Here is a 26873-nt window from a genome sequence, read left to right as displayed (position 1 = left end):
ATGAATTACTTTGCTTTTTTTAAAGTAAAATACTAGGTTGAGTCCCTCTCCCCAAGAATTTTCTTCAGTGTGGATACAAGTCAGTCTCTAATAAAAACAGATTTAAAGTGTTTGTGGTATCTGAATATGTTTGGAATCATAGGTAAATGATTGATAGTGTATTTACAACTAAGCAACCTCAAAGTTGTTCTTATTAACAGCTTAGGAACAGTATGTATTAATAATGTAAAAAGTCGTCTGTTACAGCTATAATAAACCCTTTACATATAATAGGTACTCTAACTTTTCCTGTCTTTATTTTGTTTTCGAATTTTCCATACGGGATTTTTCAAACATATTGAAACCGCAATATCCCCATGTTCTTAAACACATCCTTCTTCAGGGGAAAGGCCCACGCCTTGTTTGCGTGCTATACCTTCTTGATCACTGGTGCGTTTTTACGCACAACGACACGATGCAGCTCTGGACTCCTCGGTGCGCTCTTTTGACTTCGCTCTGCCTGTTTCTTAACTGTTCGTGCACCGTGTCGACTTTCGAGGTGACACTGCTTCACACCAACGACAACCATGCCCGGATCGAGGAGACCAGCGGGGACTCGGGGAAGTGTCCAGACGGGGAGCCTTGCTTCGCTGGGGTGGCCAGGAGGTTCACTAAAGTGAAGGAGATCCGGGAAAAGGAGAAGAACGTGTTGTTTCTGGATGCTGGAGACCAGTTTCAGGGAACTGTCTGGTTCAACTACTATAAAGGTGCCGAAGCAGCGCACTTCATGAACAAACTCGGTTATGATGCTATGGTAAATACTCTTTTAATTGTGATTTTTTTTTTTTTTAACCACACAGCTAAATATGGTTGATATTTGGTTGTAATTTTCCTATAAGATACTAGTAGAATTGTAGAGTTTTGATTTGATAAAAGCACTGGAGTTTATTAGTGAATAAAACGCATGCTCTTTTGTAATTCAGGCTTTTGGAAACCATGAGTTTGACAATGGAGTGGAGGGTCTGATCCAGCCCTTCCTCCAAACGGTAAATTACTCTGCGGTGAGTGCTAACATAAAACCAGACCAGACTCTGGCCGAGAAACTCAGTGGCTACTACCAGCCCTACACAGTCATAAATGTGGGCTCAGAGAGAGTGGCTGTGGTCGGCTACACCACTACAGAGACCCCCTTCTTATCCATGCCAGGTAAACGCATACAAAGTTGTTTGATTCATGAAGTGTTACTGGCACATGTTGCAGTCCATGTGTACAGTTAGCCTGCATTGACAACACTCTCTGGAGTGTTTATCAAGTAGTGTGTCTCGCTGCAGATGTGTTTTCTACTTTTCAGCCCTAGTTTAAATGTTCCCCCTGTGTGTTAGGCCCGCACCTAAAGTTCGAGGATGAGGTGGAGGCACTTCAGGTTCAGGTCGATAAGCTGAAAACTTTGGGCTATAATAAGATCATCGCCCTGGGCCACTCTGGCTTTGACATTGATCAAGACATCGCCAAGCGCGTGAGAGGGGTTGACGTTGTTATTGGAGGACACACCAACACATTCCTCTATACTGGTAATTTTTTTTTTATTAGATCTTATTCCATTCAGGTCTAGTGGCATATAAGTTTACAAAAGACCAACTGTGTTGTATCTTTTAGCTCTTTTATACTTCTGTTTTTCTTCAACTCAGCAACAGAAGTTTGAGTTTTTAAGCATTTACACTATGCTCAGACACTTAAACTGTGCTTCATAGATGCATCAAATGAGATCAAAAGGCATGGTTTTACCTTCACTGTAACAGGAAGTGAGAAACAATGCACTGCAAACTGTCTTGGCAGGTAAGCCCCCATCCACTGAAGTGCCAGCAGGGCCGTACCCTTTCATGGTGAGGTCTGACGATGGGAGGAACGTGCCGGTGGTCCAGGCCTTTGGGAAGTACCTTGGATACTTAAAAGTCACATTTGACAAAGCTGGGAATGTGGTAAAAGCTGTTGGAAACCCCATCCTAATGGACAGCAGCATACCTCAAGGTATGGCCCATATTTTACTTTTCAGTTGTTTCATTAAAACATTTTTATCATGTTAAAAATGGCTTAATGTGACATTACGCCAGGTCTATCTGTGTGCAAGTATATCAATAATTAATCTGTACATCTTTACACGTTTTCATCAATCACAAGCTTTACTCAATTTGTAACTCTTTCAGACCCAGATGTCCTGGCTGACATTGAGAAGTGGAAGAAAAACTTGGCTCATTATTCCTCACAGTATGTAGGACAGACCTTAGTCTACCTCAATGGGACGTTTGAAGAGTGTCGATTTCGGGAGTGTAACCTTGGAAACCTGATCTGTGATGCTATGGTAATAATTGCAGGTGTAGTTTATTTGTTCGTTCATTTACAGTATTCATTCAGAAAGCTTTAGTTGCTCCTTCACTCTGTTCAGTTTGAGACAAAAGAGAAACGGTTTGGAGGATGTAAATACCACTTAACTAATCTATAGGCACAGTGACAAAAGGTCATTCAACCTCAGGAGAGCAACTCGCTCCAAGAAGTAGAGTTTGACTGCTGTATAACTCCCCCCCCCCCCCTCCTTTTTCTGTTCTCAGATTTATCACAATATAAGGTTTTCAAGTGAGCTGCAGTGGAATGATGTGGGCATGTGTATGCTGAATAGTGGCTCAGTAAGGTCAGGCATAAACGAGCGCTACAAAAATGGTACTTTTTTTCTACAGAATTACTGGGTACTTAATTACAAAGGCCATTTTGCACTGGCTGCAGTTGTATTTTTTTTATTTATATAATGCACCAGTATTTGCCCTTCCATTTAGGTTCTATAAGTATGGAGGAGATCCTCACCGTCTTACCTTTTGGAGGAACCGTCGACTTGGTCCAGATAAAGGGATCGACAGTGAAAAAAGCATTCGAACGCTCCATTCACAGATATGGAAGCATGTCTGGAGAATTTCTTCAAGTCTCAGGTCTGTCTTCTGGTCCCTGTGCTCCTCCACCAACACCTGTTTGTCTCCTAAAATAATATTAACGGTTACTGTTTTTCTGATTTTGTATTATAAGGAGTAGTACTAGTAATACAAGATACTGGTAGCAGGCATTTTTGTCAGCTTTGGATGGAGATGTTTCCAGTCTTTATGCTAAGCTAACTGGCTGCTAGTATTGGCTTTATATTCAACTGAAAGCCACGGGAGCATTATTAATCTTCTCACCTGACTCTTGCATATTTCACAAAATGTCAAACTATTCCTTTAAGGGTTTTATTTTTTACTGATGTCCGTTGGGGAACAGAGCAAACACAGTATTTCCTTATTTTCTCTCGGACATTTCTAGGCATTCACGTTCAGTACGACCTCTCCAAACCGGTGAACCAGCGCGTAGCGTCTGTGTCCGTGCTCTGCACCGAGTGCCGTGTGCCTAAGTACGAGCCGTTAGACCCGGAGAAGAATTACACTGTGGTCATGCCTTCATACATGGTGGGCGGAGGTGATGGCTTTACCATGATCAAGGAGGAGTTACTAAAGCATACCACAGGTGGGCAGCAGAGGAGGTTCAGTTATGAAAGATAAGATGAGCATTTACCTTTAGTTAAATGTTGTTAACATGGCAAATTAGGTCACTAATGTATAAAGACAGCCAGAAAGAAGCTAGTTTAATTTGCTTGCATGTTTCACTGCGTTTTCATGGCTGTAGACTGTCTTGGTTTTGTGTGTATTTTCATTCTGCGCAACAATTAACAAAAACTACTAATATAATTGTATTAGCTTCCCCTCAGTCATATTCATTTAAATGTCTCACTGTATTTCACTCACTTGAAATGAATGCAAGGACAGTAGGACTGCAGCTGTTTTATAAGCAAGACACAGCAGGGTGCAATTTATCCATCACTGATCACGTCTTATGAAATTGTCCCGCTCCACTCATTTTAAGAGGTCACCTCTTGGTGACTTGTGGAGGGAATGTTTTATTTAAAGCAGATGCATATTTTCAAAATTGCTCAGCAGCTGTCTCAGAGATCTTATACCACTGTTGTAACAAAGAACAGGTGGTTTTAGGAAGGACATAACATTCTATTAATAAAATATCATCAAATACTAACCAAGTTGTCCTTTCCCCGCCTCTTGCAGGTGACATGGACATTTCTGTTTTTTCCAAATACATCTCGGACATGAAGCGTGTGTACCCAGCAGTGGAAGGTCGGATCACGTTCAGGAACTCGGCTGTCTTTACAGCTCACAGCCTCGGTTTGTTGCTGCTGAGTTTATGTCTGTCCCTGAATAGGAAACAGTGATAAACTGAACGGCTGCTTGTAAACTCCTCCGGGACTTGGTTGACTGCCTTTCCATCTCGCTGCCTTCAAGGCTAACTCAAGTACAATAGGATTGCAGGTTCAGATAAAGTCAGTCAGTTCTAATAACACCTTTCACGCATGTATGCAAGATTTTACAACTTAAACAAATTAAATATGAAAATGGTAAAAAATGTATTAGATATTACTAACATGAATGTAACAGCAAGGCAACATTCTACTTTTTAGTGAGATAATAAAGCATAGTTTGTTTCCAGGACCATTAATGAGAGGCAATAGTTTTATAGCAGTTCACATCTGTGGCCTTACCACAATGTGCTCAACATTAAAATAGTAGATTATAAAGGAATTCATTTCAACTTTTACTACAGTCAACTGCAGCTGTCGAACAGATGCACACTTTTACACTGTTGGCTTTGATAGTTAAGACTTTACACTGTCATTTGTTTCTATAATTTATTTTGCAAAATAATTGATACATACAGCGGAGAAGCCTTGTTTCCTCTTCTTGCTGTGGCATATATCCAGGTCAGATACTGTACATGTGATCTATGTTAGGTTCAGGTAACCAAACCAACACAAGTCTCTTCAGGCATTTCAGCTTTAGGTTAATGCCTAGAAAGCATAACAGCTCATGTCCATTGAAGTCCATCTTACATCCATGGAGCCATCACAGAGGCCTCCTTCTGTACCTGCTGCAGAAACAAACAAACACAGCCTAAGCAATAAAACAGACCGTCTTTGTCGTCAAATAGGTGTTCCATTATATAAGTATGACTTTTTGAAGATTTAAATACTATACAATGCATGTTAATATTATACTGCTATTAATTACGCAATGATTATGTAGAAAAAAATCGTATTAATTAAAACATCAACACTGTACATCAAAAAGTGTTACATTTCAACAGCCCCAAACAATGTGCATACATCTTGAATTAGTTTTCTAATAAGTAACTTCAAAATAACTGCAATGTATAACTGAAGTATCACATACGCACTGAGAAAATCAAATATAAAAGAAGATAAGATTTTAATCTATGGAAGCAGTCCCAGCTGCTGTCAGAGAAGAGACGCACTCTCGGCGTATTCTCTGCAGTTAGTGAATCTATAGGTGTTGGCTTCATTTTTACACGAAACAAATAACCGTAGCTGTGTTTCAGCTGCAGGACAGCAGTGAAGGCCCAGGTATAAAATGCACGGCCCGCCACTGGACACTCTGATCTTTAGAAACTAAGGCTAACATCCGTTTACCTTGTTTAGCTCAGGAAAAAGTTCTTGAATGGCGATGTCCAACAGCACATAAGTCAACTGAGGAAGGCCAAAAGTAGGGAGCATTAAAAGGAATCCTTCACCCACAAAATTACCATTTGTAAATCAATTAGTTAACCTGCGTTACCTTTAATTCCTGAAAAAAAAAATAGATTTTCTCACATGTCTCCATTCAAATACGGAGAACATTCTTGATGAATTGAAGTAAATTGGGGCCACATTTAACAACAGCAAAACTATATCAAAACATTTGTTTACAAACTGTTCAAAAGTGTTTAAATAGTAAGTTTTTGGCATAGATTTATGCATTTGGGAAGTAGTGGGCACTTTACGTCAATTCATCTTTCCTGCATTTTTTGGATTCCTCCTACACCGGGGCATGCAAGAAAAACAGTTTTCTTCAAGACTTCAAGATAAGACAGGTTGAGTAATTGATATACAAATGGTCATTCTGTGGGTGAAGTATTCCTTTAACAGCAGTGATCTTTGAATACAAACAGCAGACACATTTTAAAACAATATACAAATGCTAAACTGCAGGAAATTTGATATTACAATTATATTATACAAAACATTTAAAAGATTTGGGATTGTGGTTTTGCCATATCCAATGTTACAGTGTGTAAAACCCAGGCATGAGTGTTGGTCTTGTTTTTTGTCTTGACAAGATACGCTTTCCAGCAGTGAAGTACAAACATACTGGAAAAACTAAAATAGTTGTTTACATATTGCGTGTCCGTGTGTACCTGTTTGTTGAGAACTGGCTGTTGCAGTCCATCAAAGAGAAGACGCACCCCTTCATACTTGGCCTCTTCTCCAATACATTTCCCCAGAAAGTCTAAAGATAAGTCGCTTGTGAATTTCTTGTGAATCCAAATGTTCTCAAATCTGAACATTTGTCTTTTAAGTTAAGAATGTCAACAGTAAGTTTGTCTACAAATTACAAATCACTGCCTTGAAGAACGGAATGAATACCTGGAATGTAGGTCATCATCTCCTCAAATGTCTTCTTGGCCCTCCTCTGCTGGTCTTGAGGGGAGCGGGGTAGACTGCTCTCACAGAAAACTGTGTCTAGAATGGCAAAAATCATGTAAAATCATTTACCTCATTAAATTAGCATGTTTGGAAAATACACACATTGATTTTTTTTTTTTTGCGCCAACTTACCTCTTAGCAGGGTGATGAGCGAGACTAGCCGGTGCTCCTGGACCACCTGGTTCAGTTTGTGCTGAAGGTAGTAATCCGTGTAGGCTTCCAGGGTGTTCTTGAACAGGATCCTGCCAGCCATCAGCAGGTGGTGCAGCCAGTCGGGAATGTGGAAGAGGACTCGGCCTGACAACCGTGAGGAAAAAGGACAGAGAAGAGTGTGTGAGTGAGTGATGGGCTTTACATCAGGGGTCCAAGGGTACATTAACAAGGCAGCAATGTCTTTTAATACACATGTTGATACATTGTATTCACTTTTTGCTTCCTGGTGTTACTGTAAAACACTCCTTTATTCTGTTTGTGTTATATACATAAAGATATTATCATTACTAGATTTAACATTGTCTAAATAATATTCCAATACAATAAAACATTTTCATTATTACAACGCAACAGCACCTTACAAACAAACAAATTATCATAACCCCAATGCAGATGTCCCATAAGGTTAATGATGTTAGTGTAACTTGCAGCTAGCTGCTGTTATAAAACTGTGTGTATGAGACATCTGCGTTTGTTTTTGCTGTAATGGTGGCGACATACTAAATGTGTTGAAGCGGCTCATAAAACCTCCAGGAGAGGTCACTTACCCAAAAACATTAAGTAGTCATACAGCCCTTCAACATTGATCATTTCCAAGAAGTAGTTCTGATTGTGTCTCTTCTCAGTCATCTCTGATCGGTTGGCGTTGTTTTTGAAGACGTCGTTGAAGAGCTGGGGAATTTTAGGATTTACATCAGACTGAAGCCAATTTAAAACCATAAGATCACAATCTTGACTTCCTGTTTCTAATCTGAATGACTGACAAAAGTCTGCTGAGATAAATGTGGAATTTCTGTTTAGATTTTTAAACAAAATCCCAACAATGAAATATTGCCACAAAAATCTTTCTTCATTTTAGACTGAATGACAGTAGGTTAATTGCCCTGCATTTTGGGACGATGAAACATTTGTTCTGGAGCTTTATTTAAGTAGACATTTATATTAAATTGGGCATAAATGGGCTAAATTGTGTTTAAGCAGGTCAAAACCTATGAAGCATTCTACGATTCAATAGATTCAGCCTCTGGCAAGTTTTGTATAAAGTCAAAATTTATAATTTATTAAAATTTCCCCACATAGTGTGAATATGATATAAGACCATGTGCATGAAGCTCAACTGGCAAGATGTTTCAGACTAAAGCAACCACACTGGCTGTGAAGTTGAATTTCTATCTTTACTTCTTTAAGGTCCAGTTTCAGTCTTTTATTTGAAGACAGCTGAGCGAATAGACAACTGAAAACTGTCATCATCAAGACAACACAAAGAAACAAAACAACAGTTTCCTACAGTGATGTACAGTGGCAGATGCAAACCATAACTGTGTTCTGAAAACTCTCTAAAACCGTGAACTGTAAAGCTCAATTGGACTCTGGGTTTATAGACCAGAAAGTTGAGTATAAAGTCAAAGGAAGGAAGTTGTACATTTTGAATCCCCCACCTTTTTATCATTTTCCGAGGTGGGGCTCAGGATCGTGAGCTCAGGACGGCTGGGTTTGGGTTTGGGAGATTCACAGGAGTTGAAGAAGGACTGGATGAAATGCTCCAGATGCTGCCCTTTCTGACAGAGAAAGCACAGGATACAATATGTCGAAATTACAATTCCAGTTTCTCTTATGTACTTAAATGTTAAATTTTTAATGCACTGTTAAGGATCTAAAAAAAATACAGAAGTGACTGCTTCAATTTGCCACGATGGGAGACATTTGTATTGTAGATAGAGAGAAATAAATCAGGCCACAGACACACACACACACTCACACCAATGGGAATGCATTTCTTACCTCTTTTATCAGTTTGCTGGGAACTGACTTAATGATTTTCCCTGTGAAACATAAATACTTTATCTCAGTGATGCATGGTTCGGTCACATTTTGCCTCCGACTGAAACTCAAATATCTTTTCACTGCAACCCAAGGTCGGTCTGTTCAAACATTTCCACTGTCAGTTTGACATGCTCTGCTGTCCAAACATAATCCATCTCACTGTGCTTTGTCACAGTCATACTGTACCCAGGTTCACATCAGGTAACATCTTGTCCAGGAACTGAGACTCCATACTATAAGGGGACAGGAAGTCGGCGAGGAGCTGACTGTTACTCAGCTCCGGGTGCTGCAGAAGTTTCTGCAAGAAAAACACATGTAAATAAACAACCGAGGACCTCATCTGTGGCTTTTAAATATATGAAACATTAGAAGCAAAGTTGAGTAAAAGCAGGTACAGTATATTACTCAGGTTGCTGTGATGGTTTACTCATTTTGTAAAGAAACAGATTGTAGGCCCATACACATACATGGGGTCTTGTATGTTTTATCAACGGATTTATATTATTGCCGAACATTTTCCAGAATATATAATAGGGTTTTTAATTAATTTCCAGTCCTCAAAGAAGCCTCTTCTGTCCATTAATGGGCAGCATGCTCTAAATATCCACATGTTGGTTTGTCAGTCTCAACAACAAAATTGACATTACATTTTTGAATAGACATTCATGTCCCCTCAGGGTGAATTGTAATTACTTTGGCAATCTGCATTTCTTTGTCGTCTTGGGCCACCATGAGGTCAAATTTGTGTTTTTCCAGTACTTTGGTTTATGACCAAATTGCTGCAAAACTAATGACATCCCCATCAGCCTCAGATGACCTTGTGTTGTTGAGCTGCTAGCATGGCTGTGTTGGGATCTGGCCCTAGTCTAGAAGCACCCATGCTCCGTCCTGTCATACAACGTCTGATGGAAACTCCAAGATGAATGACTACACCTCCCAGCACAGCCAAAACTTGATCCTGGCCCCTCATTGGCCAAGAAATGGCCCCCCACTGTTCGAGACCTGGTTTATAAGCGAGCAGGAAACGCCATTCGCTCTCTTCCGTCCAGACACCGCTGGTGTAAGGAGATCCACAAGGCTCTCTTCACCCCGGACTCGTCCAGGGGACAAGAAGATCCACGAGGAACCGCGGCCTCATCAAATCCTATCAGGTCACATGTAACATTCGCTGGTCGAACAGACTGTTTTATTTTGAGTTTTGGATCCTGTAGTGCGAGAACGGATAACTCCTATGCCCCGTTCTCCCACCCTTTTTGTGTACACACCGCCGGCAGAAGGTAACAATCCTTCCTCGGCGAAGATTTCCGGGAAGGACGACCCAAACCTCGTCCCTCAGCCGAAGTTAAAAAGCCCCTCTCTGCAGCGAGGAGGCCGAGTCTGCGCCAGCCAGCCCCGAGGCCGCGCCACCGAGAGCCAGCGGCTACTCGAGGACCGAGTGATCCCCACCATGGGAAACGTACCCCACCGAACGAAGCTTCTACAAGTAAGAGTTACTGGTATCTGGGCCTAGCTTAGCTTAGCTTAATTTAGCCTATTCGTTATGTCGTTGTTATTCCTGTATCTTGTTACGTTAAGTTACGGTCGTGTTATAACGTGTTATTGCGCAAGCATCGCGGACCACGGAGTCCCGTTATATTGTGTATTTCCTGCTGTAACTGTTTGCATCAGATCCGTCGCTGCTTGTGGATGTGGAGGTTGTGATTTTATCATTTCAAAGATCAAAACCACGGTGGCGGAGCCTCGTCTCGCCGACCGAGTTTCGGGGTGATAAGAGAGCAATACTCTCATCTCACCGCAGTGATAAAGATCTGTTTGTTTTGGGGATTCTTTTATTTTGTTTTTGGTTTTATTCTCTCTTCTTTAAATTGGCTCTGTGAGTGAGATCTAGAACCGCAACTATCACCGTACAAGCGTGACCGGTCGGTTCAGAATCCGACCGCAGAGTTTACGAGTGATCAGCTGTTTCTCACATTCTCACTGCAGCACCGCACTCGGAGCTCTCTCTCTCTCTCCCTCTTCCTACTAACCCGCACACACAGTTAGATTCACTGATTTTGGGTGAACCTCTCAGACACGTGGTCGCGTAATCTATTGTCTCAACCCACATTGTGCGCCGTCCCACGTGGTTACACGTAGCCACCTCTCAGCTATCTTGTCCGGGTCAATAGACTCCGCCATCTTTGCTTGTAGGCTCACACGCCCCTTTTTAGGTTACGTACCATCACTGTTTGAGTAGGCCCCCCCCCCTTTGTTTCCACACACACACACCTGTACATATATCTATATACATATCCTTACCCCACTTTATTCATTCGACTTTAGGTATTAGACATATAATTGTATGATAGTGTTTGTTGATTTTGATATTACTTGATTTGATCATTTATTATTTTATTTAATAAACTCTGTTATATTTTAAAGAGCAGTCGTCTGTGATTACTGGTGCATATGTGTGTAATAATAACTGGATGTAGTGGCCTGTGCTCAAACTTAAACCTTCACTTTCACTCTGAATGTGTAATAGTAATCAGACTATTGACATTATGAGTGAACGCTAATTATGAGACTTAGTTTTATTGTTTGGTTATTGGTCCCTGTTCGCAGGGTGGTGCCCCGTTATTATTAATAATCATTGATAATTGTTACTGACATTAATAATTCTATTGATGTCAAGAATTTAGTTTCTTAGATGCTGATAACCCAAACACGCTCCTCTAGGTTCCCAACATAATGGTGCCCCGTGTGAGGCTACGTTATTCCAGTTTTATTGCAGTATGTATTCACACTAATCCATAGTATACCTTCGAATCATTTTGAATAATTAATTTTCCTTAGAAAGTTTAATTATTAATTTTTTTTGAATAATCCAAATTTCTGAAAATTATTTTCCAAAATAGTTTGATTTTTGATATTCAAACATTTTCCTATTTTAATTTAGTTTTAATTTTGATTTTAATTTTAATTAAATTTTCAATTTTAATTTCCTTTCTGAAATGTGTTACTTCTTTTCCTTTCCAGGTTAGATCATTCGTTACATTTCCTAAACTAACAGTCAGCTGTGTTTAGTAGATTTGATCGTTTATTTGTAAAACCAACACTTTGTTTTGTTTTTCTTAATCCCTCAAAGAAAAGTTACACACAGCTGTCACAGGCCAGAAGTGCTGAAACCACATTAGCATTTTCTACCTTTGAGTTGAAAAGCAGTAGTTAATACCTCAGAGCAACAGTAGAAATTGTAAGTCATAGAACTAGGCATTTCACTGTGCACCTCAGAGCAGTGATTGACGTCCAACAGTAGAAATTGTAAGTCACAGAACTAGGCATTTCACTGTGCGCCTGCATTAACCGTAAACACTAACCGTTTTTCTTACTAACAGTAGGGAATTCTAACCACTGTTGCCATTTACAAAGAAGTAAAATGGGCAGTCAAAAACCGTACAGGTTAGGAGCAGAAGCTCACCAGGAGCCAGACAACCCTGCACCACAAGATGCAGCTGCTGGTCTCCTCAAACTCGCCCTCTCTGATGACAGGAGAAGGGGGGGAGTACTCCCAGGTCCTGAGTGACCTAAGTGGGTCCGAGCCCACTTCCACAGGCGAGCGAGACATTCCGCATATGTCAAGTGTACGCCTAGAACGAACGCCCTCTCCCACGCGGGGAGAGGTAGATCACCCTCCCCTTGATTTTAATAATTATGGCGATTCAGACGGCTTAGGCCCTCTCCGCGCGCAGGGCCTGCGCACCTATCACATAGAGTCCCGCACGAAGGACGTAGAGCGCTTCGATCCAAATATTCGCTACTCGAGTATTGATGACTGTCTCAGGGTCCAAATCAGGTAATGCCACCGCACTCGTCAGAAAACCCGACACCGACTCGCAGCCCACCTGACTAAGCCAAGTGACCTCCCCCTCTGCTGCTCAAGTCTACTTAGTAGGGTGGGGAAGAGAACTCGGCACACTCCCTGAAACGACCACTCCCAATTGCGCGCCCCCCCTGTTCTTTAACCTTCTTGGGCGACCTTGTTCACAAAGACAATGCCCTGTGTGTATATATATATTTCAGTCGTACTGGGGGGCCATAACACACTTGCTCTACTCGATTCCAGGTCAGAAACGAACCTAATGTGTCCCCCCCCCCACCTTTCGCATACACCTCTAGGGTACCACAACCTTAGAGGCCCTTCCAGCACCCTAGTTCAGAAAATCCTTTGTCAGCTAAGCCTTGTTTATTCTGCTCCGTCAGCGTGATCCACCTCCAGTTTGTTCAACGAAGCCACCGCCTTCTTTCAGCCGAGTCATCGCCCGGGCTTGTCAAGTCGCCAGTGCCGCAGGGGACAGAAGATGCCTAGTGCACGAGGTTTTTCTTCCAGCTCCTGCCCCGCTTTAGGGAACTGAACTTGATTTGCGCGGGGGACCTGTCTCCATCTCTAATTAGGGGGGAGGGGCGGGGGAAATGTCATCATTACCCGCCATGACACACTACAGAATGAAGCCGTTCACGACGCTTCCCTGAGTGCTGGCGGTGACGTGGTGGTATGCACCCTCGCCACTTGAACAGCTCGAGGGGTGAGGGCTCTGACAACAGAAACTTAGAGAGATGCACTTCGCAGGGAGTGCAACTCGCCAATCTAGCCAGTGTTGAAACCAACCAGAAAATCCGGCTTATCATTGACTACTAACGTTTAACTGCATGCTTCAACTCGCCCTGTAGGCATGCACTAACCGCTAACAAATCCAACTTCAACCAGAACATTTACAAGACCTGAAAAACTTTCATTGTGACTGTAAACTTACGCTCCACTCTCATAACCCTTTGCATGCTTTAGAGACTCTACCAGAAGTGACCAAAGAAGACATAACCTACGCCGTAGCAGTCAGATTTAATGCAGGACCTCATCAGAGAACAGCTCATCTGTCAACAGCTTGAGCCGCTCTAAACCCCAGCCTAGCTGGTCACCCTAGACCGTGTTAACAAAATCCGTAAATCTGCTACCACTACTGTTATGCAACCCTCACAGGTACCTCTGGCCTATAGTCTTGGCAGCGCAATTCCAATAGCGATAGATCCTAAAACTTAGACATAGAACTCGCTCTAAATCTACCGATCAGAGTGATAAACGCACATATTATGTACAAATACATCCAGAAGCTACAGACCAGACTGGATTCCCTCCTATTCGTAACACCACGTTTTAACCAAACTGCGACGGCTCCGCCGACGGACTCCAGTCTCGTCTAGGAGTAGAACCAGTAACCACTGTTCCCCCCCCTCACCTGCTTCTACTTTTCTACTCTTCTCTCTTTTGTGTTTTGTTTTGTTTTATTTGGGTTGTTACTTTCTTTGACACTATACCGCAATGCTAGGATTATCACAAAATCATGATTAGCGATTGAATTATTTGGGAATAATGTTTTTGCTCACCTATGATTTGAATTGTGTATGATAGTAGGTAGAGGTAGTTAAAGTCATCTGCCCAGATGCCACCTTAGTCATCAGCCCAGATACCAATGAACTCTGAACTCTGAACTCCGAACTCCATGAACTCTGAACTCTATGAACACTGAACGCTGACTGTTTTAACCACTGCTTTTGGTTCCCGGAATACTTGGACTGTCTAACCTATTCAGGTTCTCAGGAATACCTGGACAGTGTTTCCCACCACATGGATGCACGTGCCAGCCCTTGGTTTGCTCTAAAGACCGTGGCCATCACCCCGCTCTTCAGACCAAAGGGGGGATGTTGGGATCTGGCCCTAGTCTAGAAGCACCCATGCTCCGTCCTGTCATACAACGTCTGATGGAAACTCCAAGATGAATGACTACACCTCCCAGCACAGCCAAAACTTGATCCTGGCCCCTCATTGGCCAAGAAATGGCCCCCCACTGTTCGAGACCTGGTTTATAAGCGAGCAGGAAACGCCATTCGCTCTCTTCCGTCCAGACACCGCTGGTGTAAGGAGATCCACAAGGCTCTCTTCACCCCGGACTCGTCCAGGGGACAAGAAGATCCACGAGGAACCGCGGCCTCATCAAATCCTATCAGGTCACATGTAACATTCGCTGGTCGAACAGACTGTGTTTTATTTTGAGTTTTGGATCCTGTAGTGCGAGAACGGATAACTCCTATGCCCCGTTCTCCCACCCTTTTTGTGTACACACCGCCGGCAGAAGGTAACAATCCTTCCTCGGCGAAGATTTCCGGGAAGGACGACCCAAACCTCGTCCCTCAGCCGAAGTTAAAAAGCCCCTCTCTGCAGCGAGGAGGCCGAGTCTGCGCCAGCCAGCCCCGAGGCCGCGCCACCGAGAGCCAGCGGCTACTCGAGGACCGAGTGATCCCCACCACGGGAAACGTACCCCACCGAACGAAGCTTCTACAAGTAAGAGTTACTGGTATCTGGGCCTAGCTTAGCTTAGCTTAAGCTTAATTTAGCCTATTCGTTATGTCGTTGTTATTCCTGTATCTTGTTACGTTAAGTTACGGTCGTGTTATAACGTGTTATTGCGCAAGCATCGCGGACCACGGAGTCCCGTTATATTGTGTATTTCCTGCTGTAACTGTTTGCATCAGATCCGTCGCTGCTTGTGGATGTGGAGGTTGTGATTTTATCATTTCAAAGATCAAAACCACGGTGGCGGAGCCTCGTCTCGCCGACCGAGTTTCGGGGTGATAAGAGAGCAATACTCTCATCTCACCGCAGTGATAAAGATCTGTTTGTTTTGGGGATTCTTTTATTTTGTTTTTGGTTTTATTCTCTCTTCTTTAAATTGGCTCTGTGAGTGAGATCTAGAACCGCAACTATCACCGTACAAGCGTGACCGGTCGGTTCAGAATCCGACCGCAGAGTTTACGAGTGATCAGCTGTTTCTCACATTATCACTGCAGCACCGCACTCGGAGCTCTCTCTCTCTCTCCCTCTTCCTACTAACCCGCACACAGTTAGATTCACTGATTTTGGGTGAACCTCTCAGACACGTGGTCGCATAATCTATTGTCTCAACCCACATTGTGCGCCGTCCCACGTGGTTACACGTAGCCACCTCTCAGCTATCTTGTCCGGGTCAATAGACTCCGCCATCTTTGCTTGTAGGCTCACACGCCCCTTTTTAGGTTACGTACCATCACTGTTTGAGTAGGCCCCCCCCCCCCTTTGTTTCCACACACACACACTCACACCTGTACATATATCTATATACATATCCTTACCCCACTTTATTCATTCGACTTTAGGTATTAGACATATAATTGTATGATAGCGTTTGTTGATTTTGATATTACTTGATTTGATCATTTATTATTTTATTTAATAAACTCTGTTATATTTTAAAGAGCAGTCGTCTGTGATTACTGGTGCATATGTGTGTAATAATAACTGGATGTAGTGGCCTGTGCTCAAACTTAAACCTTCACTTTCACTCTGAATGTGTAATAGTAATCAGACTATTGACATTATGAGTGAACGCTAATTATGCTGTAAGCTCAGCTGTAAGCTCTTTGTCTCGTTATTTTGGTCATTTTTCTGCATAAATGTTTCACAGCCAAGTCTCAAATCTTGTCAGAGGGTCCTTTGAATGCACTGCTATGAAAAGTGGACTACAACTAAGAGACTGAACTGTGTTTTGAACAGCTGCAGCTGCCAAATGAAACAGAAAGATAATTTATTCTCCATTTGGAACAAGGATTTAACCCGTCCACGGTCCTGACACACAGTACCATTTGTTCTTCACAATTTCATAATGATCCCTTTTTAAAAGGTTATTTTCCGAAATTCGATATGTTGGTGTACTTGGAACAAATGCTTGAATTGACCGATGTTTAATGGGAAAGTCGCACATGTTCAAATGTGACTCATTGAAAATTACTGACACCACTTTCATTGCACAGAGATTGCACTCACAGCTGTGTGTTTAGATAATCTGCATCTCTCTGCACTGGGACATTATCTATAATAGGAAGTTTGTGGTTAAATTCAAAACACAATCTGTATTTTGTATACATGTCTACTAAAATTCAGTAAGTCTTAGGTGTCCCATCTTCTCAGACATCTACCTGAAGGTACTCCTGGAACTCCTCCCGCTTCGATGTGAGGAACTCGTAATTCTTGGGGCCGAGGATTCTCTTCGAAGGCAACTGCGCATCTGGAAATGAGCCTACAAAAATATGAAAGAAATAAAACAAGCTTCCTTTTACTTTGATGGGAAAATAACAGTTGTATGGTTTCCAAAAGCAGTTCCTAAATGATGCAACAGGGCCATTAAACATACTTGACCCCTAAAGCTAAGGTTCACATGGACGTAACGTTGTGTGAATCCTCTGGAATCTGTGAGAACATTTGGGTGGCAAATTCTTTCCATATGACAATAAATGAAAAAAGGGATAGTGCACAGGCCCTTTAATGACAACAGAAGCCTTACCGTGAAACTCAGTGAGCTTTGATTCAAAGACATAGAACTCCAGATATCTTCTGTACACGGACCAGTGCTCAGTCTCATGTCCCACTGCAGACAACACAAACACCATACAGTAAGATTAATACCTTAGACAGGCAGTGAGAGGTAACTGCAGTCACTTATATTTTACTCTTATGTTTTGATTTCTGTCAATTTGTTTGAGCAACTAGTGAACAAGTTCTGTCCAAAGAAAACTAAAATCTTACCTACCACCCCTGAAGCTCACTAAACGCCATTAATGTAATACGTACGTTTGAACAAGAACTTGCAGTACTGTCACACTTTATTGGTCAAATTCTTAATCTGAATGCAAAACTATATCCGACAGAAAATGACACCACAGCCCCTTCTAAAACATCATGCGGCCAGCAGAAGGACCCCTCTCAGATGACAGCAGGGATGAGTCTGTAGAGCCTCACCTGCCTTCCGGTCGTTGCGTTCTACATCGATGCAGAACACAGGAATCCTCTCCCTCTTCACATCGTCGTCATAGAAATCAATGTACGGGATGGTGATGTTCCAGGCCGAGAGGTTTCGGGGGGTGCTCGGGGTGGATACTGCCTCCATGGGGGAGTCATCTTCCAGCACCATAATGGCTTCCTCCACCTTTAATGGGAGTAAGTGAGAGAGGTTAAGGTCAGGCAGAGTAAGCGTCTTCAGAAGAAATAGGTCATGGTCAAAACTGCTACTATTAAGGTGCAAAATACTGTGAACAGTACTGGGTGGAGGGCTCACTTTTGAATTCTCTGATTTCTTGTTTATTTTGTTCTGAATTACAACTCAAGTGTGTTCATCCGTTTGAACTTTAACTCATTTAATATTCCGTGTACACCAATCAAATTTACTATGATGGGGAAAAACAACCAAGGTCCTCTGCCCCAAATAAAGGAAACGCAAAATCAAACACAGCACATCCCCTTACACTACAGGAAGAAGCATTTCCAGACATTCAGCTAAGAGGTCCTGTGTTACTGCACAAGCTATGGAAGACAGGTCATTATATATGTACATGTGTGGATTGTGATAACAAAAACACACTGGTTAGCGAGTGTCATGACTCTCATGTGTGTTTTCATGGGGAAATACTTGCTCCTTGAAATCCACACAACCTTTTGTAAATTGAGCATGCAAACTCACGCTGTGCAGACAAGCAACTGATTATAATGAAAGAGCTTCAGTGGAGCTTTAGATGGCTAGATACTGTACACGTCATGTATTTCACTGTGTGCAGAAAATGTATTTACTCGGCCACAAAAGGTAATAACTTCTGGGAAGTACAAGGAGCATTTCAGTTCAACTGGCTCTTGAGAAGAGCACAATCACTCTCTGGAATCATGCAAATGTCTCGGGAATCCAGAGAGCAGTGATCCAAGACTAAAACCTCTGATATCATGAACACGGAAAACATGGGAGGCATATTAGGTGAGCAGTTTGGCTTTGCTCTCTTTCCTCCCCAACACTGCCAAGTGGTAACTAGTGTTGGTGTAGAGCAGCCATTCTCAGACACTGGGCCAGGGCCCATTGGTGGGCCTCAGAGTGCCATCTAGTGGGCCACGGAGATACTGCTAAATGGTTAGAATACATTTTATTATCACCACCAAATCACAACACATCATCAGGGAGACGTGTTTTGCCACAGTTAGCTAACCAATAATAAACCGATACAGTGACACAAAATGGATCGGTTTTTGAAAAGGAAAAGTGACGTTGGACAACCTTGTGCCACTAAAAGCTCCACAGCATGTGTTGAGGAAATAGGACCCTGAATACATTAAAGTTGGATTCATTATGGCAGGTAGTGATGAGTGAGGGTGAGCAGAATATTTATTTTGGTCATTACTGGTGGCAGTGGCATAACACATATTTAAAGCACAGTTCACAGTTTTTGTCTCGATTTGTGTTTAAATCTAAACAACCATCGTGTTAGCATTATTAAAAAAACCTTTAAAGAACCTAAAAATTAGTGAATATTTTAGATCAGCCTCACCATATCGTCCTCTCCCTCCACCAGGCCATAGGATGGCAGCATGGCCCCCTCCATTGTTGTGCTCTTGAACACTCCCTTGATCTTACTGCCAATGCGGCTGATCCCAAAGGACTCGCCCCTCTTTGATGTGTTCCTACAGGCCAAACAGGGAGGTTATGAAACAATGTGTAATGGAGGCGATGTGCATGGCTTCAGCACAGCGCATGCAGCTTGCGAGAAATGAGACATGGAAGGAACCGTAGCGGACAGGAGGCGAAACAAGAAGCAACGTACTGCATCGGTATCATGACTGTACAATGGGGAGAAAAAGCTAAGGTAGCCAAACCTACAATGTCACATCACAGCCATCTCACAACGAAATGCCTGGTTTGTTGTTAAAGTGCTGCGGGGCCAAAAGCGAACACACGACACCGCAGTGATTTCATGAACAGACGTCTAGTTTGACGGGGGATCACAAATTTGAATGATTTAAAAATATATTGTATGATCAGCTACTAGTCAACCAGAGATGGCACACAACATCACAGGTGCTGTGTGTGAATGCCTCTTAGATTCAGTGAAATGAAAATCCCCATATGACACAGGGTGATGTACCCAATACACGAGAAATTGAACATTGAAAAGTCACTGCATTGTGAAAAACAACAGGCGAGTCTTCAGCCTAAACAACACAACAACGTTGGAGGAAGGACACATGGCAAATAAAAACAGGGTTCCATGCATCGGTCCCACCATGCAGGCGTCTGGCTGGGACTGGGGGGGGGGGGGGGGGGGGTCACGTAGGGGAACGTAGGGACAGCATGACATCACACTGAGCGAGCTGTGACACACAGATGGAGCCCGACTTACTTGGGTGATGAGTGGCGGTGGGATAGCGAGCCGTATGGGAAAGTTGTGAACGTGGGCTGGGCATGGAGGGAGTTAAAGGATGCAGGTGAAGAGCTGCCAGAGGCGGTGAACAGTGAGGACGGGGACTCGGGGCTCCAGTCCCAGGAACTATAAGCAGATCAAGGTCACGTCCCCACAGGCAAGTGGAGGGAGAGGACCGTGGATCATACCAGGGCAGGCAGTATGGTGGTTACAGAATCAGATTGGACACAGTCAGACACAGCATGGTGGTAGCAATACATATATGGAGTAACAGGCGGAACGACGGGCAGAGTGGAAGGGGGGGGTTACTGAATTGCAGACATGGAAGGAGTTGAGGCTTGTACACGAATGGAGTGCCAGTGAGAGCCATTATCTCTTATTTCATCGGTCTTAACCAGGTGAAAAAATGAAAAATAAAAATCAACAAACATCCCTCCTGAAGTTCCTCAGATGTTTAATTCTGTCATTTTGGAATCGAGCAAACCTAAGTTTGAAAATAATACAAAACATTAAGCCTTAACCTTCCAAAACTAAGATTTTATATTGCATGTGTTTCAGCAGCAACACTCTTGATTAGCCTGAAAAACAAATGATGACTCATGCTGTGATTAACATGATTAGCTGATTAAGGTCACTTTTTTCCCCATCTTCTCTCATTTACACTTACAGCACAGGCACCAAATAAAAACACGCATTTATGGGGGACATTAAATTAGCAAAAATAGTATATATCATTATCATATTATCGTCTAGTGCTCAATGAACTGAAGCCCTGATTGCAGTGGGCTCAGAGCACAGTGAATTTGTTAAAAAGGCAACATGTTTCTCTGTAGACGAGTCAGGCAAGAATGAAGTGTTGTTTGTTTCTTGCGTGCAGCAGCACTGCTCAGCCAGCCACTGTTTTGATCAGCACACCGATGCCTTATACTCACCGAATGTCATCCAAACTGAGGCTATTTCTGGAACAATATGCACAAGGAGTTAGTGGCAGGGCCTCATGGCCACATACACACCGCACCCCGTGATAGAAGCATGACAGTCGATGCCCTGGGCTCAGGTCACTTCTTATCCAACTTTTCATTCTACTGTAAAGTTTATTGCGGATATACAGCTTCTTTTAGGCTGTATTAAGACAAAACTTTAAGTGAATTCAGATTTAGAATTGATGCAGCTGGCACAGACTATATTCTGCCTTCACACTGCACTTGGATGCAGAGAGTTGTGAACATTACAAAAAAAAAAAATTTGATAAATCATCAATGAAATCCAGAGAGATTAAAAGGAACTTGGGTTGAATGTGGGTAACGATACAGCAATCTATTTTCTACCTCAAACATTAAACTACCAGTAAGGCACTCATCAAAGGTAATGTGTACCGTGTGTCAAATACTAACTGATGAATAAAAATACTGGTAAACATTATGGTTAACCTTATATTGTTACACCAAGATTGGTAAAATGAAACCTACCTGCTCATCCTGGAATTCCTGGCAGGGGACTCTGCCCCTCTCAGAAGCTGCCGGAAGTACTGGAAAAGGACACGCAAAGAGCCAATAAAAGGTATGTACATGTCAGGTCAATCAAACACAGCATATGCAAATTCGGGAACAGTATAAACAACGTTAAAGGAAAATACTGATGTATGAATCAAGTGACCTCTTTATGCTTTATTAATAATAATAACTGCACTGTTTATGTTTGGAGCAGGAACAGCAGTGGCAACAAAATATCAAGTAATATTATTATTTTACAGACGCACTATTCATGCAAGGCAGAGGCCTGCTGTGGACAATGGCCGAGCACTGGTCCACCCAGCTGTATTCAATGAAACGGCTCTGAGGGGTGAAATTCGGCTTGGCAGCTTGGCATGATGCCAGCGTCGGCTCATTGGCCAGTTGCGCGTCTGGTATTGATGACACGGCCGATAGTGGTTGGTGGCCGAGAGATCGGAAGAGGACAGCGCAAGAGAATCAGTGAATTCCAAATCAAGTCCATTTCCAGCATTTGGCAGACCCGTTTTTGATAAATCTGACACAACCAAAATTCAAATGGTAGAGGATATTAACATTCAGTCTGTGCGAACACAACCAGATTTTGAAAGGACTGTAATTAGAAACCAGGAGCACGACAGACAGACGCAACGCAGATATGAAAGAGGGGATTCATTAATTGGGTTGAGCCTCGGGCATGTGTTGTCAAGCTGGGCGACAGTGAGTCGAGTGATTTATTTGGTGGCGTAGACGCTAACCTCATCACTGTGACAGAACATGGGAGTGAAGACATTCTCCAGGAGGGACAGGACGTGCTCATAGGCTTCGAACAAACACCTCATGGTCTGCAGTTTCACCACCTCTGCATGTGGGCCCTCTGCAACTGGGAATTTCAACAACAACAAAGAACACATACATGTTTATCGCACGTACACACTTCCTCGAGTAGGCAATTATATGCCCTTCTTTGAGAAATTGTAATTGCAGTGATTGACATACTGTTGCGTATTTCTTCCACTATGAAGGGGTCGAAGCGGATCTTGTCAACGCTCTCGTCCAAACAGTACGTCTCATAGATCTTCTTCACCTCCTCGTGAAGCATCATCTTCTGTGTGTCAGACAGCTCGGGGCACAGTATCCTGTCGTTGAATTCCTCTGAGAAGTTTAAAGAGTCAAACATCAGTCTTTAGTGAGTTTTGCTGATGCTTTCAGACTGACTGTGTGAGGCTGAGAGGTGAGAGAAGGGTTAGAGAAGGGCTGCTTCTTTTAGATTTATCTGCTGAAGAGTCAATAGTTGACATTATTACTACTACAAATTACAGGTAATTTAACCAAAAAAAGGAAAAACAGGACACCTGCTTTACCTAAGTTATATCAATTATGAAGATTTGAAGAGCATTTACAATTTAAAGTTTAGAATTTATTCATTTTATTTGTCCCTGTGGTGGTGGCGGTGGCTTGACTGGCTGGTAGCTGGGTTATTCCACGCATGCAAGTGCAGCCAATGTATCTTTTGAAACCATCTTAAAAGGTTCGGGACATGCTTACCGACTGCGAGACAGAACTGGAGCACATGAACAGCCCCTTCTTGCTTCAGGAAGTTCATGAAACGGAAGAGAAGGTCTTGCTGTTCCCTGATTTCTTTCAACTCCAACTTCAGCACCTGGTGAGAGAGAACAGTAGTCGAAGAGAGAACGGAAGCCACAGTTAACAAAGGCAGGGCTCTTATAAACAGTCCTTCCACCTTCGCGTTGAGCTCGGTGAGACCTGATATACCAGGCTAAAACACACTTAAAGTCTGCGTGTTGTGATGACAGTATCACATCATAACATACAGTACATACAGTATCTAGTGGCTTGTTGGGAAGGTGCTACTTGTATGTTTTCACTCACAGAGGGCTTTCTGCTGCGGATATCAGAGTACTTTTGCAGGAAAGGAACCAACGCCGAAGAGGGCTCTGTAGCTTCTTCAGGCTCGGGGGACAAAAAGTATATTGAAAACCTGTTTGTCTTATTCACCCATGAATTACGTACACACTCTGCAGCAATATGTTTCAATGCACAGATTGTAAATGGAACCGTCTGTGCACAAAAGTTCACAATTCAACATATACTTACAGGGGAGTTGTCGATAAATATCAAAAGTAAATGATTCACTGTGTCCTGAAATAAAGAAATAAAGAAGAAGCAGCCAGTAAGCTCACAAAATGTAGAAGTACTTTTGATGTTCTGAAAAAGACTATCTTTGTCCACCATCTTTGTGCTGATGGTAAATAATGTGAGCCGACATGCTTACTGAATACAAATCAAACATAGTGCGAGACTGACAAACTGCATCAGAAGACGATTTCAAGTCACAACAGTTTCGGATTCAGAAAATCTGCCCTTAATGCGTCTACACTCACAGGATCAGCCAAGTAGTCCATTGAAGGAAGGAAGACAGAACCAGCCAATACTTCTCTTATCAGGAGAGTGAGAGATCTGAGAGAAGCCGAAGAGATAAGGCAGCAGGAAATAAGAAAATGAGAGAGTAAAGACTGATCTGTATAGTGTCAATGCTGTCAGACTTTCTCTTTGGGGGACAATTATGTACATCAATGCTGTGATGTTTCGTGCTGCACTGCTTCTGTTATCACAGCACTGAGTTACCTGCAGTCTGTAGCCTTGGGTGGGAGAATGTAGGGGAAGAGCATCTCAGTGAGCTTCCTGAGGTAGAGGAGCTCGTCTCTGCGACTGCGAAGGGCCACGTGGAGGTCAGGGCCGTATTCCTCCAGGGCGGCTTGTTGAAGATACTCTGCGTTCTTTACTGCAGAGGGGAGACGTTTATTGTTTGCTTTTTTTTTTTAATGGTGAACACATAGAAAAAGACTTAGTGGGTGACGCATATGAGCATTACCTTTCTGTCTGGCTTTGCTTATTATTTCAATGTGCTTCATGGAAACTTTAAGAAGCTTTTGTGTGATGAGGGATGCCACTTCCACCTGAGCGGGGAAAATTTGATTTAAAATAATTCATGTTCAGTCAATCAGCATCCCAAGATTTGAACTCCATGCAGTCAAATGTGTCACCTTCTGGGTTCGGCGGACCAAGACAGCCGCAAAGAAGCGCAAAGTCACTCTGAGCTCGTCAACAAACGCTTCATCATCTGTGATGTCTCTGAAAGGAAACACTGTACTGTCACATCCATCACTACATTTAACACATTATACCATCTCATTTTGGATGGTGACATGATTAAAAAAATACAGAAAATGGCTTACCTATACCAAGGGTACACAAAATTTTCCAGAACCAGCTCCAGAATCTTGAAAATAATAAAACAAAACTGGACTATGAGATAATTTTGTCTATTTATTTAATGATAACTTTAAAAACATGTTTAATCCATGCACGCATTACCTCTGAAAGAGAAGCATCCACCTTAGAAGGAACTTTCAGGTCAAGCCATGGTTGATAGTTTTCCAGTAATAAAGTCGGTCTATCAGTAATTGAAAAAACAGAAATATCACAGTATTTAAAATACAGAGAAAATCATGAGAATACTTTCTGACCACTAGAGGGCGGTGTAACGTCTTCCTTAACTTGATAAACAACAGAGTATTATTGAGCACATTGAATGAATGTTGGCAAACCCAATACAATGAAGGCAGAATTATATAAAGAGTCTCTTTGATTAATCCAAATGACCCTTTTCTATAGTTTACTTTACTGTTTGCTTCCAAATGAATGACTAACTTGTATCCTTTACTGGCTCAAGATATGCAGTAGCATAACGTACAAAGTCCCAGAGATTATCTATGGAGTGCCCTTCAAGTGTCGGCATTAGGACTTTACCTTCTCAGCATGTTGACACAAATGATAAGGTTGTAATACAACACACTGCAGCCACTTCCTCGACTAACACTGACACACAACATAACCAGATATCTCACCTGTGCCTTTTGCATTTGATTTTTCCACAAACAGCACAGCTGTGGCCCAGTGGAAACAACTCCTGTTGGTATAACTGCAAGAGAAAGTTAACATACTGTGGAATGCTATACAAGTAAACTAGAATAATACTAATATTTCCCCATCATTCACTGCAGCCGCAGAAGTGCCTTAATCGTAGCGAACTTTGTCTCCAATCAATTAAAAAGCTCAATTCATATCCAGAATGTCTTCAGAAATCAATACAAACCTTAGATGTATTATTTAGAAAGCATTAAAAGACAACGATTATATTTTCAAATTGTTATGACCGCTGTGACATTGCATTTTGTCAGTATCAGAATACTCTATTCAGCAACTCTTGCTTTTAGTCGTACCTTGGTTTTTGATTTGATGGAGACCAAGACATTGGGCAGCAGAGACTCGGGTCCCAAAGAGCAGTAGAAAGTGACGACTCCGGCCAAAAAGGACCAAAACACCATCATAATGTGTATATATCTGTCAAAACAGAAGAAAAATATGGCCATTGACTGAAGAAAAACATTTTAGGATATAGAGGGAATATATGACAGGGATGTCATATATGAAGTAACATTGATGGGAGTAATGATCACTGTTCTGGCCTCCTTGCCTGTTTAAAAGCACAGTGGCCAGCAGCAGGACCAGCAGCAGAAAGCAGAAGACTGGATACTGTCGACCCAGCTCTCTGAACCGCTCCAGCTTCACCGTGCGCCTTATTTTCTGCAGACAAGCCCTGATGCATCCCATCTTCGTCGCCTTCGGGAGCCTCTTCACATGTAGCCTATTGCATATTGCTGCAAAATACAGAAGTCAGCATGTAGCCACTGTCTACGAATAAATAACGGCGTGCAGCAGCGATACATGACAGCGACACAGTTCAAAATCGTGTAACTGTATGCTATTTATTCAGTTTACATACCAAGCTGCTTGTAGTGTTTTTTTATTCGTCGACTCCAGCACTTACTGTAAATGTACGGTGGATGTTAAGGGCCAGTTTTCATTGTAGTCCATCAGCGACACCATCATGAATTTGCAGAATAAACGCGCAGGTTGCCTTGTTTATAGGAGAGGGCGAGGTGTGCGCACACAGCTGTGCACCACAGCAGGATTATAGGCAATTACACCGCAACGTCCGTGTCCAGGCTGTGCTAAAACGCCGATGCTGTGCTAACGGCTGCGGTGCTCTATAGCTGTCATGCGTGTCTATTTGAGGGGCAACGCTGTCAGCGCTGGAGACGCGTGATGTCACCTCCACTGCGCTCACAACGTACTGGCGATGCCGTAGTTTACAGACAAACAAGTGACGTTATATCAGCTGACGTTACCTCAAATAAATAAGCCCGAATACACGTTTGAGGTCCCAATTTAAGAGACGAGACCGAGGAGGAAGTGGCTTTTCCTCAACCATGTCAATTATATTGTTAGACGACGTGCATTCGCGTTGGTATCAAACCGTGTTAATTGACCCAAGAAAACTACACGTGGAA

The 26873-nt window shown here is 42.5% G+C and overlaps 2 protein-coding genes across 6 annotated transcripts; one reads left to right on the top strand and one right to left on the bottom strand.

The window, feature by feature from the left end:
- Positions 1-4324, top strand: LOC142967923 (snake venom 5'-nucleotidase-like). The gene is made up of 9 exons (XM_076107567.1): positions 1-793; positions 963-1185; positions 1362-1550; positions 1816-2007; positions 2184-2338; positions 2586-2694; positions 2808-2957; positions 3322-3522; positions 4116-4324. The coding sequence occupies exons 1-9, from the start codon at positions 455-457 to the stop codon at positions 4277-4279; spliced, it is 1722 nt and encodes a 573-aa protein (XP_075963682.1). The 5' UTR covers positions 1-454; the 3' UTR covers positions 4280-4324.
- LOC142967921 (sorting nexin-14-like) lies at positions 3806-26592 on the bottom strand. 5 transcript variants are annotated; one of them, XR_012958999.1, is made up of 31 exons: positions 26351-26592; positions 25997-26180; positions 25743-25863; positions 25368-25441; positions 24835-24913; positions 24696-24739; positions 24504-24591; positions 24332-24416; positions 24085-24241; positions 23841-23916; positions 23554-23598; positions 23329-23409; positions 22984-23098; positions 22435-22590; positions 22194-22318; positions 21415-21473; positions 19925-20071; positions 19076-19208; positions 17508-17694; positions 17053-17136; positions 16688-16788; positions 8828-8939; positions 8600-8640; positions 8257-8376; positions 7366-7489; positions 6737-6901; positions 6545-6640; positions 6316-6407; positions 5552-5608; positions 4781-4992; positions 3807-4261 (listed from the first exon to the last, which is right to left on the bottom strand). XR_012958999.1 is itself a non-coding variant. In XM_076107556.1 (30 exons), exons 2-30 carry the CDS (start codon positions 26131-26133, stop codon positions 4951-4953), a joined length of 2943 nt encoding a protein of 980 aa, XP_075963671.1. In that variant the 5' UTR covers positions 26134-26180; positions 26351-26592; the 3' UTR covers positions 3806-4950. The 5 variants fall into 5 exon arrangements, 4 of the variants coding, with proteins under 4 accessions (XP_075963671.1, XP_075963674.1, XP_075963673.1 ...); XM_076107556.1 differs by having other exon boundaries at positions 3806-4992; XM_076107559.1 differs by lacking the exon at positions 19925-20071 and having other exon boundaries at positions 3806-4992.
- Positions 26593-26873: the final 281 nt, after the last annotated feature.

Source organism: Anarhichas minor, unplaced genomic scaffold (genome assembly GCF_050575085.1).
Source record: "Anarhichas minor isolate MPS153535 unplaced genomic scaffold, ASM5057508v1 ptg000040l, whole genome shotgun sequence".
NCBI classification, from domain to species: Eukaryota; Metazoa; Chordata; class Actinopteri; order Perciformes; family Anarhichadidae; genus Anarhichas; species Anarhichas minor.
Note: the sequence above shows the minus strand (reverse complement) of the source record. Positions and strands in the feature narration are given on the sequence as shown.